General features: G+C 42.5%; 1 protein-coding gene across 4 annotated transcripts in view; it reads left to right on the top strand.

Annotated features, from left to right (window-relative positions):
• Positions 1 to 14,290, top strand: part of LOC119654315 — a 56,249-nt gene that overhangs the window by 15,552 nt on the left and 26,407 nt on the right. For all 4 annotated transcript variants that reach the window (XM_038059641.1, XM_038059640.1, XM_038059639.1 and 1 more), the window contains exons 3-5: positions 11,683 to 11,875; positions 12,200 to 12,410; positions 12,469 to 12,638. In XM_038059641.1, coding sequence (XP_037915569.1) covers positions 11,683 to 11,875; positions 12,200 to 12,410; positions 12,469 to 12,638 — 574 coding nt within the window. The remainder of the gene's footprint in view (positions 1 to 11,682; positions 11,876 to 12,199; positions 12,411 to 12,468; positions 12,639 to 14,290) is intronic.

The raw sequence follows: 14,290 nt of genomic DNA, 5'->3' as shown, positions 1-14,290 counted from the left end.
CTTGCCAGTCAGATCTTGTTCTTCCTGTCTGAATAACCCGATTAAAGAATTCACTGAGCCACAGTGTTGAGTTCCAGCTCTTCGCTTTCCAGAGCTCAAATGAGATGTCGTCGGGTCCTGTTGTTTTCCCCCTTTTCATTCGTTTTATTGCCTCCTCGACTTCAATTGCGCTGACTGGTGGAGCTGGTCTAAATGTCGGCAATGTTTGTGGAAGTGGAGGATGAGCAAATTCTTCAGTTGAAATCTGCTCGAAGTATTCTCGCCATTTATCCGTTGCGGCTCGACGGTTGGTAAGCAAAGTAAGTACCGTTCTTGTCATTAGCGCAACAAAAGTGTTCGATATCCTGTGTACGTTCGTTACGGCTTTTAGCTATGGGAGCCAGTTAATAACTAAACTTATTGGGAAGTTTTTCTGTTTTTAAACAACAAAAGTTAAAAGCCAAACATGCATATGTAGATACAGATTGTAAAAAGTAAAAAGGTCCACATACAGGTAAAGATGGTGATCTTATGATTTTTGCGTTAATGACCACCAGTTATCAATAATTAGTGAGTGGTGCGGTCCCTATATTTGTCGGGAACTTCTTTAATTAGTCTCGATTCACAGTTCCTCTCATTTCTGTTCATCAATTTTGTCGTATCCTTTCACAATATTTCAAAGCTCTCCCATACGTCCAAGGTGTGCAACTTATTCATTTGTTGTACCAGCCAAAGATTTGGCTCCGTTAAAGAATGGCCCTTCTCGATGACGTGTATAGCTACCAATGATCGCACCGTGTTGGTTCCTCGTCTTTCCCCCTTGTCTACTTCTTTTATGTGTTTTTGGAACCTCATTGTGATGAGGCGTTTTGATTGGCCAATGTTGAACATCTCGCAATCATTGCAGTTGATTTTGTATATTCCACTTTCTTCTTCTTCGGTTAATGGCTCCTTTTCGATTCCACATCGTCTTTTAAGTGCTGCGTCTCGTTGCGTGTTTCGCCTCACGTACCTGCACAAATTACCCAAAACTTGATTAACATCGTTTTAAAGCACACATTGGTAATAATAAAGTAGAAAAGATCGCCCGTCGTCACAGCATCAAAAACTGTGCATCGCTAGCTCATAAAACTACTTCCCCGACTTTCCGACTACGCCTCCACGACATCCATCCCCTTGCTCGCCAACTTCCTTTCCGAATCCCAGCGTTTGCCAACTCTCTTACCAAAAACCCACCTATTACCCCCCCCCCCCCACCTACCTATTACGAGGATGTAATGCATTTTTCAAGCCAGTATATTAGAAGAATCCAATGCCCGAAGCTGAAATTCGGTAGACCAAGAAACCACTTCAAACGTACACGATTGAATAGCTCCACTCTAAACGGCTCCAGCAAAAACAGCGTAATTTTTAAGTTCCGGTATTAACTTTTTTCTCTAAAAATTCATTCGAATTGAAACCCTGATGTCATGATATTTTCGTGACAACTTCAATTTACTAAAAAAAAATGTGATTTAATCTCAAAATCTTGGAAAACTTTTATCATCCATTGCTTTGATCGCGAAAAAATTTCCAATCCCACCGGCCGTTGATCAGCTGTCCACCTAAAAACAGGTCCCCATGCCGCTACGCTTACCTTGAACTCGATCGAACTCCGAGAGTTCATGTTGCAGCAACATGCGCATGAGTTACGGAATCATTCCTCGAACATATTCCTACAACACGCGCCAGAGCATCGAACCCCAATCGACACACATGCCAGAGCATCGAATTCCACTATGCATAATTGCAATCTACATCGAATTTCGTTAAGTGCCAATCACATGGACAAATGCCGGATGAAACTTCAAATGCGCTTCGGGTATGAAGGTTTTGTATTCATTATATAAGAAATTTCAATGTACATTTTTGTACTTCTGGGAAGGACATAATGGGGGTTGAAATATACTATTATTAACTTTATTTGTGCAGATATCGGTACCGGATGTATTTTGAGGCCTAGATTTCCCGCTGTGAATTTTTTCAGATTTTTTGGTTGAATAGGTTCTGAGAATGAGACCTGTTACACTTTTTGATGGTCATATTTTGAGATCTCACTCCCCTAAGTTTCACCCGATATCAAATATGGAATCAGATTCGAAAAGTATTAATTGAGCCCTTTCATTTGATATCCCACATGACATTTTATGAAAAAAAATTTTACACCCTTCAAAACTTAACAGAAAATGGCGACCCCCCCTTAAACTTAACACAAAGTGGCGCCCCCCTTAAACTTAACACAAAGTGGCGACCCCCCCCCTTAAACTTAATACAAAGTGGCGACCCCCCCTTAAACTTAACACAAAGTGGCGACCCCCCCTTAAACTTAACACAAAGTGGCGACCCCCCCCTTAAACTTAACACAAAATGTCGACCCCCCCCTTAAACTTAACACAAAATGGCGACCCCCCCCCCTTAAATTTAACATAAAATGGCGACCCCCCTTAAACTTAACACAAAATGGCGACCCCCCTTAAACTTAACACAAAATGGCGACCCCCCTTAAACTTAACACAAAATGGCGACCCGCCTTAAACTTAACACAAAATGGCGACCCCTCTTAAACTTAACACGAAATGGCGACCCGCCTTAAACTTAACACAAAATGGCGACCCCCCTTAAACTTAACACGAAATGGCGACCCGCCTTAAACTTAACACAAAATGGCGACCCGCCTTAAACTTAACACAAAATGGCGACCCCCCATTAAACTTAACACACAATGGCGACCCTCAAACTCGCCATTCAGCGAAACAAGAGGAAATGCTTGAAGGGGCTATGCTCAGAAGCGGACGTAAACCCGTGGGGGGAGTGCTTATAGAATCGTGATGGGACAATTAAGAGGCCGTTCATCTCCGCAGATCACGTGTCCCACCCTCTTACTGAAAATCATCCAGGGGTTATTCTCCCAGCAAGAGGAAAGCACCGACACATTTCAACCACCTCTGAATGTGATGGCAATTCCGCCAGACACCGGAGGCGAGCTGCTGGAGATCTGCAGTAGAATAGGCGACAATAAAGCGCCGGGCCTGGACGGAGTACCGAATAAGGCCCTTAAGGTTGCCGTGAAATCCAGCCCGGACATGTTTGCTGAGTTGTTCGAAGCGTGCTGAGGGAATATTTCCAGCAGTATGGAAGCGGCAGAAGTTGGTACTTCTGCCTAAGCCTGGTAAACCTCCAGGTGAATCATCCTCATACCGACCCATATGTCTTTGGACACTGTGAGGAAAATGTTAGAACGGGCAATCTATAATAGATTACTCCCGGTTGTTGAGAGCCAAGGCGGCCTTCAGATCGATAGTATGGGTTCCGTAAAACCTGATTAACCATTGATGCCATCAAATTGGTTACTGGCTTGGCCGAAGATGCAATCCACGGAAAGGGTAGTACCAGCAAATATTGCGTGGTAGTAAGCCTGGATGTGAAAAATGCATTCAATTCGACAAATTGTAATCTAATACGCAAATCTCTAGCGAAGGGTGTTATTCCCGCCTATCTCGCTATCGTCGATAGTTATTTAACTGAAAGGGGGCGCTGGTACGACACTGATGTCGGACCCCAGGAGTACGTTGTGCGGGTGTCTCGCAGGGCTCCGTATTTGGTCCACTACTGTGGAACATCATGTACAACGATGTACTTAGCCTTCCCCTTCCGGAGGAAGCCACAGTGGTGGGTTACGCTGACGACATTGCGCTGGTTATTGTCGCAAAGCATCTCGAAGATGCTGAGTTAGACTCAAGCGAGACAATCAGTGCTGTTAAATGTTGGTTAGAGAGCTCTCGTCTGACACTTGCGGAGGAAAAAACGGAAACGGTCCTTATCACTAAGCGTCGGAAGAGAAATTACGCCTGTATTAGAATCGAGAATCATATCATCACTTCCTAGCCGACCATCAAATACTTGCGGGTGGTGATAGACAGGAAGCTCAGCTATAAGCAACACGTACAGTATGTTTGCGATAAACCATCCACTGCTAGTATGGCCCTGCCCAGGATGATGCCGAACATGGGAGCGCCACGGCATACGTCTAGGTTGCTTTCAGCCAGGGTGGTGACCTCAATCATGCTCTATGCGACCCCAGTTTGGAGGAAGTCGTTGCGGATGTCAGTTAACACTAACAGACTGAGTGCAGTCTATAGAATAGCCCTGAAGGTATGATCTGCCTTCAGGACTGTCTCGGATGATGCAGCATTCGTCATCTCTGGAATAATGCCGATTGACATCTTGGCAGATGAGATGGCGAATATATACAATATGAAGCCAATCTCAGCCTTATCGCAGTTTACCTACGTTCTCACTGATATAGTATTTAAAATTACATAGGTCAGTTCTAAAAAGGTCTGATTGAACTTTTTCGTTTGATACCCCAAGTGACCATATTTTTAGACAAAAGATTGTCATAGATAACGAAGAATTTTTTTCCAGTGAAAGATATTATTCAATATCCGAGAATAGATATTTGCTTCTTAGAATTTCTCATTTATAATTTGCCCCCATTTATCAATGCCCCAATGTGAAATAAGCTTCAAAAAAGTCGATTAATTTATATTATAATCATAACAGATAAATTTGATATCTATTATCAGATTGTCGGTCGATTACGCTGTGCGCATTTGCTTAAATTTCAAACATATTTTTACACATCCAAGCAATACGCGATATGAATCAATCACGTTGCATGTTCAAAGCAATCTCAATTTTCATGAGCTGCAGTTGGCATTCCAAGAGTTGGTTCAGATCGTGGCAGATTGAAAAGAAGTTAAGGTTTGCCACCTTTATTAGTGGGGGATTCACCCAGTAATCAAATTGTTTATTTAGAATTGCATTATCAATGGGGCTCAAAGAACGGAAGAGTGATATTAGTTGATATTGCTTATATTGATAACAGCTATGGTTCGGAAATTATCAGTTGCAATATAAACACATAGCATCGGCTTGCTTGTCCAGACAAAAGATAAGGCAATCATTTGTTTTATGTACTTATCTTTATCTGAAAGTTATTTCCTCTATAATGAAGTATTTAGTGGTATGGATAATTAGTAATTGATAAATTTTTGAAGTTGCATTCGTGGCCTGATTTCATGAAAATGTAATGTTATGGACATTGATTTTCAATCTTCTGTTAAGGAAAAGCCGCATCGCGTCCTTAAAGTACTATTGTGCCCTTTTCGATGGTTATGGTGTAACTATTAATCATAGTACCTGCAGCCAGTGTCCGTAGATATCCCTAGCTTCCCTAGGTGATAGTTTAGCCGACAGTGACCAGTGAGAATTCCCACTATCATTCGGAGTTTCTTTTTGTTGAGATTTAAGCAATCCTTTGTGCACCGTTCCTCTTCATTTTTTAGTGTCAGCCTTGAAACCGTTTCTGATTCCACAGAAGTGTTCTGGCCCGTATAAATGCGTCCCTGCTCCCTTCTTGACTAGTTCGTCCGCTGCCATGTTGGGCTGGAAGGCTGTTCTTTTAGAGATTAAAGGAGGCACATCTGTCTGTCATATATTTCCGCCTGAAATATACTAGTGTACCTGCCCATTGGCTCCAAGTATATTTTCCTTGGACCAATGACACCGGCACTCGCTCCTTCTACTGAGTGATATCTATCAGTGTATCAATCAGTTGCTGGTTTAGGCCGAATGTCCTAGCCACGCTCTACCAGTTTGCCTTGTTACTCCAACGTGTTTCAAACTTCTTATCAAAGTGAAACGTTGTCATGTTATCCCTTGGTATCTAATTCGAGATACCCCTTAGAAAGAATATCAATCTTCCTTCAGTTTAGGCAGCTCCCCGTCTCATTGATACTCCTGGCTATCCTGAATATTGCCCTCCTTATCTGCATCTGTATGTGCAGATGGAGAGGGGTTAATCCCAGAAGAACCTCCAGCGATACCGTTTTGGATGTCCTTATTGCCCCACTGATATACACGTACTTCAATTTGCCTACCTTCTAGCATTTTGCCCATCCAGAAAGCCAGGGTTTTTCCCACTCCCATGTGGCGCAGGGCATCTTGTCCTTTTTACCCGCTTTCGGGATGAAGACCAGTTTTACCCGTCTCCATGCCCTTGGTATACTATATATCCCAGTGCTATGCTCCCCCTTACCACCCTCAGAAGGGATTCTAAGATGATTCCTAGGCCTCTCTGGATAAGTACTGGGCAAATGCCATTACTCCGGGTGATTTCAGTGGTTTAAAAGTTCCCACTGTCCACATTTTCCTAACTTCTGAGCATACCCTTTTATTCATGTTTGGGGTGTCAGGTAGACTATTGTTGCCTGTTACCCGGGGAAATGAGTTCTGGGAAGCAGGTGTAGCCTATCCTCTTCATTCTCAGTAAATGTCCCACCTTCCTTCTTCAAACAGACAGGATATTTCCCCGTCTTTGACTACTGCTTTTGTGATCCGTTCGATCCCTTCACATAATTCTCTGAGACTGTTCCGTTTTGCTTCCCTGATTGCGCTGCTTTACGCAGTCAGTGCATTTTTGTATCTCTGCCAGTCCCCGGGTTGTTTTGTCCGGTTGAAGAGTTTTCGTACCCTTCTACTCATTCTGGCTATTCCACCATGGTACATCCCTTGATGACTTATTTGCCTAAGCCGGACAGCTGGCCTCATAAGCGTCAATGACGACTGTGTTGAGATTTTCCACCACTGTCTCTAGTTCCCGCTCGCTCCTGATGTCACCGCCCTCTTGAAGGTGGGCCATTCTGTTTCATAGGATTCCCAATCCGTTCTCTTGGGATTTCTTGCTATTCTTTTTACTTCGGAGTTACCCTCTATGTCGAATCTGATTATTTTGTGATCAAACATAGAGGGCTCATCCGACACCCTCCAATTCCTGACCAGCCCGTTCATTAGAGTTTTTCTTAGAGCTATGTTTAATGCCTCCTGTCTAGTGCTGGTCACAAATGTTGGAGTGTTTCTAAGTTATATATTTCTAACTTATTGCTAAGAATAGATTCAAGAAAGTACTCACCTCTTCGATTAGTATCGCTGCTTCCTCAGACTTCGTAATGGGCGGTGGCATCGCAGCAGAGGAGAAGTGGTAACGCCCTTTTCTCAGTTATTCACCAATTTAGCGACTTGTCACGATAGAATCCGAATGCCGTCTCCTGGGAAGTATCCCGATGCCACGACTGCCTCTCGAGTGCTCCTCCCGGCTTCCAATAAGACTTGGAGAGCCACAAGGTCCCCGGTCAGGAACTCTGAAGGACATACATATTTTAAATTACGTTTAAGAATTATGCAAACTCTTGGTTTTTCTCAAGAGAGGAGTCTCAAATTACCTACATGGTTCCTACTTGCAGACGGCGATTCTGTCCCTGGTATACTTAAGGCTCCTGAACCAGCACTATTCCAATGTTCTCCTTAGAACTTGCCCTTGTAATTACCGCAGTTGCAGCTTTCGCATGGTGGAGGTTTATCTGGGCTATCTTAATGCTAGCTATTGTTTGGAGCTCTTCTCCGCTGACGTGGTATCACCCTCCTCCTCCGTTATGGCGCTTTCCATCCTGAGCCCTGGAAGTCCTAGGTCTAGGTCGCGCAGCTTCTGTTCTTCATTGGGCAGCAGGTCTACTTCACTAGTTGATCCAGTCCTTTCCGCCTCTATGGCTTTCGAGACTTCTTCGGGACCTCGGTATGCTTTTCATTCGGTGTCTCTTCCGAGGTGTCTTTCTTCGGCTTTTCCCTGTGTACATGCACAGGTATATTGCCAAATCGATAGTTGATATGGGAACTTCGACGTTTGATTGCCTCGAGGGATCGGTCATCTACCCCGATCGTCAGGAGTTTACCGTCGTCCTCCACCTTGCTTCTGAAGATTGTCCATAATCGCATATGGAGATCCTCATTCTGAGCGATTAGGAGGCCCATGAGATCTTCCGTCTCTATTGTCGCGGCTTTTGGGAGAAAAACTGTCACCATGTGTACCCCTGGTATATCACCCTCAGCACATGTTGACAATTCTGCTCCTTCCCAGCCTTACAATTTAGGAACTATGCTCCTAAGCCACTCTGCAGTGTCTTCCGTCACCCAGTCCATCAGTATATGACCTGGTCGAAAGCGTATCCCAGTGAACACGTTTCGAAGCCTATCCCTTGCACATCTGAGTGACGACAAGGTCGTGGATGGTTTCCTGCTACTCACGAGAGTGAGTGAGTATTTGTTCGGGGACATTTTTGGCAAAATGACCAGTCGAATGCCATTGACCGCACTATCACAGCTTATGACAGGCTTCCTGATAACTGCCTTCACCACTGACTTGCTCGGGTTTTCTCCCCCCTTGGGTTCAGGTTTGGATTTTCTGGGCTCCTCGCTCTCTTGGCTCCGCGTTGACCTGTCTCCTTTCTGATTTCTCATATATTTACCTCAGACGTGCCTTCACTAGTCCCTGCTTTTTGAGCAGTGGCGTTTATTGGTTGTTGTCTTCTCAGTATACCAATGTTCATCTAGGATCCACTGCTTGACGTCCCACCTTCTCCCTTCTTGGGTGTAATCATCTGGTATTTCGGAGATGTGCCTCCGCCTGGTTAACTAGTTTGTGTGCGGTACGGGATCCCGCTTTATTGGTTGGAGTCTTTTATTTTTAATATTGGTACACATTTCATTTTCACGAGTATAGGGGTTAGGAGGTTCACCGTGCCATAGCCTCCCGTAGCACGGAAAGGTCTAACTAACTCACTGAGGCAATGGGCACGGTTTGTATGACACCCTGGATTGGGGGGATGTGTTTTTCGACTCTCCAGTCTAGATCCGTAACGTTTTGTTAATAGTAGGATCACCTCGTACAGTGTGTGGCTATCACTATTCACTAACGGTTTGGTCCCTGAAAAGCCACATATTGCCCAAGAGGAGAGATAACTCACCTTCAAAGAGTGATACGTTGGCCCCAGGGAGCTATATTCGGCGTCAGTTTATCCTGCAATGCACTGCTTGACCCCTTCTATGAAGTGAAGGTTTGCAATTATCTTTACTTTATCTCCCATCAGGCGCATGCCTTCGTGCGGATAAGGGAATGCTCGGTGAATGTGACATGGGGATGCACGCATCCGAAGATGTGTATGTATGGGCATGCTTATGCACAGACCAAGTAGGTGGGAACAAAAAACCTGTCCTTGGATGAAAATTGGCTATGGGAAGAATATCCAGGAATAAATCCAAACATGGAGGAGTGTTGAGATGCGATTATTACTGACCAACACTTGCGGTGTCCACTCTCCTTAAGCAGAGAGTCTTTGGGCCTTTGGCTGAGTGACGCTGAGTGACGGTGGTGCAGTTAAGATGCATTGTCGTTAGTAGTTCGACAGTTCACACACTAGAGGACATCTCCACTGGAACAGGTTATCGATGATCGTGAGAGGGTTGTTATTACATCCGTTCGGTTTGATTTCGGAACGAGCTGCAGCAAGACTATCTATAAACACGATGGTAAAGCAGACGCTGTAGCGACTTTGATCTGGAGCGCACTGGACGCTGGTTTTCTGTCTGCTTTCAAATGATTCTTATCTATAAATTTAAAGATTAATTATTTAGTTTCTTGGAACAACATGAGTCCTTGTATTTTTCTTGTTGAAAATAGAACATCTCACACTCAACCAAAAGGAGATAAATAGTCGATTTTATCCTACTTCGAAGCTCTAATGTATTTGTCATACTGCTTGCAGTGTGGCCACAACGGATCATCCTTCAGCAAGAATTGAACTGTGCCTTCCGAGTACTTCCAATCTCAGATCGATATTGTGTTCCACATACGCCGCATGGGTGGCTAGGTTCAATGCTCATCGCTGAGCTCACACTCCTGCAATGTAATTGCACTAAGCAACTGCCGTGATGCATGATATCGGTCGGCACATGCGCGAACATTGTTTTAGCGTCACGATGTTTATTTATTTAATGGGGACAATATACACAGAAAGCAAATTCCGTATTAAATATTGTCCTCAGAGGGAGGAACAAGTGAATGGCTTATTTTACGCTTAAAACTAGAGAAGGAAATAGAGTCCAAGGACCCAAGTTGTAGGGCGTTCTAGCACCGGGATAGCCTCGGGATAGCCTCGGGATCGGAGAGTAGAAGTAAATTTGGAGCTCCGCAAAGGGTACATCAAAAATGTCTGCATTACGTGTGTTATGAGACGAGGCGATACGGAAAGTAATATCCGGGTTTGTGGAGCAGTCCATCAGACAATTGCAGAGTTTGAAAAGAGTACACATATCAAGGAAGATACGGCGTTGTTGCAGGGAGGCGAGATTGAGGGTGCGGAGTCGTGAAGGATTATCAACCCGTGGAAGGTTCTTTTTGTAAAAGAGGGTCCGGGTGAATTTGCTTTGTACAACTTCAAGAACGCGGCAGTCACGAATGCGGAAGGGGGACCAGACTACACAGCAATATTCAAGGGAATTCAAGAGTGTTAAGGAGGGCTGAATTGAGGTAAAGTCGGAGGAGGATCGTATGATAAAACCTGGCCTTTTTGGAAGCTCTATTGATGATGTCAACGAAGTGGGAATTGAAACGAAGTTTGTCATCGAATATTACACCCAGGTCTTTGAAGGAGGTCAGTAGTGAAAGGGGTTGTCCACTGAGAGAATAGTAAATGGATGTTGGGGAGGGTTTTAAAAGAATTGTACATCCAGTGGCATTTGTTGACATTCAGTGTTAGCTCATTGACCGAACAACAACGGATTAAATTATCAAGGTTGGACTGTAACAGAGCACAATCTAGCGGAGACGAAACAGAGATGTTGAAGAAGTTCCGGGTACTCAATGGTCGGTAAGCCTCTGACGACAGGTCGGCCATTTTTTTTCGTTTTAAAATCATTTATTAAACCAGTGTCTTACATTTAATACAGAGCATTTGTTTCTTATTGCTATCCTAAATGTAGCTTATCTAAATATATGTTAAAAACGGGTGGCTATTATTATAAAATGTTTGGTCTGTCCGACCTTCTCTGACTTTACTTTTTACGGTGTATTTTTATTTTATTTATTTTATTTAAAAATGAATATATATTTGAAAAAAACTGCGCCTGTATCTAGAGCGCGAGAAGGCTTATCTATTTACTTATTTTAACTTAATCTAATAATGATACTTAAATCTAATGCTTATATCTAATGTTTGCAACAGTGCTTACAATTCTGCGCTTAACCTTTATGCACCTCTACCAGGCAAGGAGTGTTGAAGAGGGAGACAATGGCGGGTTTTAATTCTGTGCTCACGATTTGGCAAGGCCTTAAGAATGTGGCCAATCGGGTGGAGTGACGCTCCAGATAAAGTTGCCTCATGAGTGGATTAGGGTGATTCTCCGTTCTTTCGAAGAATCTTTCTATCAGGTTGAGAGTGAACTCTCGAAGAAGTTTAACTTTTGTTCGCCTGTACACTTCGGCGTTGCAGCCGCCCTTTTTGGTTTTCCAATTGTACCACAAGCCGGTGCATTGTCATTGACGGACTCCCGACCTTCCCGAAATATCTTGTGCGACATGAAAGTTTGGCCTCGTTACCGTAAGCTTCTTGAAGCATTTCTAGTGTTGCCAACTACAAAAAATCATTCCAAGAACTTTTAGGGCAGCCCCTGTAGAAGTCATCAGAACACCTAAATTTTATAAATTGTTGATATTAAAAAAAATCTTTTGTTAGAGCTTATTCTTATTTAAAATATATTTATATTTTACAGCTTGACCAACTTCTTCAAGATCATCAGTTCGTCTGTAACTATATAAAGGATGAAAAGATTTATAAATTCGATATGCGTGGAATTTTCAAATATCGGAATGAAGTGATTGCACAACTCGATGAAAAGGAAATTGAGAAAGCAAACAATATTATTATGGACGCGGAGGCTTTGAATAAAGTCAACTCTATTGATGGTAACTATTCGAAAGAACAAATAAAATTTTAGAATACGATTTTTTATTAAAAAATTTAATGTAAAGAAATGAAAAGAAAAGAAGAAATTTTCGTTCTTCGCCAATAAAATTTTGATTTATAATATTTTTAAAAAATTCTGTAGTTCGGGAACCAATTATATCCTAAACATTTCATGGCTGTGTGAGAAGAGGAAAAGTGTTTTCCGCCGGCAAAGAACGGGAGTTTTTTCTATTTTTTTTCATCTGTTGAATTAAACCTTGTCTAATAAATCTTCAAACTTCAATTGCGACGATGTTTTAATATTAATTTGTGAATATTTGCAGAAAAACCGAAAGTCTTAGCTGACTTTCCAACATATTCATTGATTTTCCAATTCAAATTACGCCAGACAATCAACGATTCGTTTATTCTGTCGTCGAAGGGATGCTATTGTTGTCAAAGGAATTTCGTTAGTGAAGAGGAATATACCGCGCATATCGAACACCATTCGCAAGAATCTGATTTTGAGTATCGTGAACAGAATCGTGATGAGTCGTAAGTTATTTTAAATTAACTCCTCTGTTGATTGAATTAACACCAATTTTTTTTATAGACTATCGCAGCAATTTTCCGTTACCTATAAATTGTGCGAAAAGTCGCATTTGTTGTTCTGTATCAAACCACTCGATCGAGAAAACCTTATTATTGAGAAGATTATAGTGTTCCGATCTGGTGTGGTCCATTATTTGGAAGATGCACTCGTTCCTTACTTTATGCCGTCAGGTACTTAAAAAAAAATATATATATATGCACATAATAGAAGAGTCATGAGAACAAAAAGACTATGGACATGAGAATAAACTCGAGATTCATGGTGGGCGACAAAATGGTGGATGTCACCCTGCGCAGATGTATTCTGCGCATAGCTTACATGTATGATGCATTGGGGTGTCTAAAGTCGAAGATTGGTCTATAGAATTTTTGTGAATACGCATCTGTGTGTTATGACACGTCTCACATAGAGATATTTGAGCCAAAAAAGCAGACAACATTATTTTATTACATTTTTCATATTTAGTCATAATAATTTTTTTTGAACAATTTTCTTTAAAAAAAAAACGGAGTTTTAGTGCAGAAAATTACTTTTTTAAATGAAAAATATTTAATTAAGTTAAAATTAAAAAAAAGTTAAAGGCACTCTGAAGACCACTTTCCTTCGTCTGAATCCTGATTAGACTCGTCATCGTCAATCGAAATAGTTGCATCCTCATTGTCGTGATTTTCAGCGCTGTCCCACGGGAGTATCATATCCAAAGCCGCTGAACTAAATAGTTTTGATGTTTTTGGCGGTTTTGGTCTTACATTACTCAAGAATGGATCTGACGTTAGAAGTAGCCATGTTGCATTTCTTCGCTCGAAAATTTCCTTGTGAAGTACCGATTATATTGCCGAGAATGTTTATTTCTGGCCTCTGCCGTTTCTTCGGAGAGATTTCCAAAGGGTAAAAGGGCGTACTTTCTAATGGACGGGCCGTGCATTAAAATTTTGTGAACAGGATACAACTCTACATACAACTTTGCTGCTTCATCACAGTGCGCCTTAAACTTATTAGCGTCAGATGTTATTTCCAATACCGTCGCGAATTTTACAATCAAGTTTTGGTTCATTCCAGTAATGTTGGTTGACATCTCGGCATTGTTGAAAAACCTGCTAGTATTACCATCATTACTCGTTCCATAGCCAGGCTTAGTGACATCAACGATAAATCTAAGCTCAATCCTGAATTTTTCTTGTATTTCTCGTTTTTTGTCATTTGTTAGGCCCTTCTCGGCTTGAGTTAGCTTTTTATTCCACTTTTTTACCGGAATTTTGTACGAAAGATAGAGGAGTGTCTCAAAAAATCTTATCCTGGCATGGGGGATAGGTAGGTAGGTATCTATCAGTGGCGGCTCCGAGTAGCCCAATTAGTGCTGTGGTGCGCTGTTTTGATGTCACAAACTCCTAAGGCCGTGACTGATGTTATGAGAGCAGGGAGGCAGAGTCTAGCCGTACTTCCGCTTGGAATACACTGACGAAATCTGTGAGATCATCCAACTCGGATACACTGTGTGTATTCGAGAAAACCCCCGCGCCATCTTTAATCCATCGGTAAAGGATACTGAGTCTTCAACTTTGCTCTGCTTGGAAAGTCCACAGCAAAGTTTCTCGTGAAGTTCCTCTTGCGTGTGGCATAGTCCGTGGGGAATGCCCAGATTTCCCGAGGTACTTCGTCTAGGATGTTACTGTGGCCGTAGGACTTTGCTCTCTAGCATCAGAACTCACGTAGTCTGGCGGCACTGCATGCTGCAAAGTATTTAATGTGGAGGCCTGGAGGGAGAAGTACATTGAGAGCATCTGCCGGGCAGGACTGCAGAGCGGTTCTTTGAATCCTATAA

This window comes from Hermetia illucens, chromosome 4 (assembly GCF_905115235.1).
Source record: "Hermetia illucens chromosome 4, iHerIll2.2.curated.20191125, whole genome shotgun sequence".
In the NCBI taxonomy this organism is placed as follows: domain Eukaryota; kingdom Metazoa; phylum Arthropoda; class Insecta; order Diptera; family Stratiomyidae; genus Hermetia; species Hermetia illucens.
Note: the sequence above shows the minus strand (reverse complement) of the source record. Positions and strands in the feature narration are given on the sequence as shown.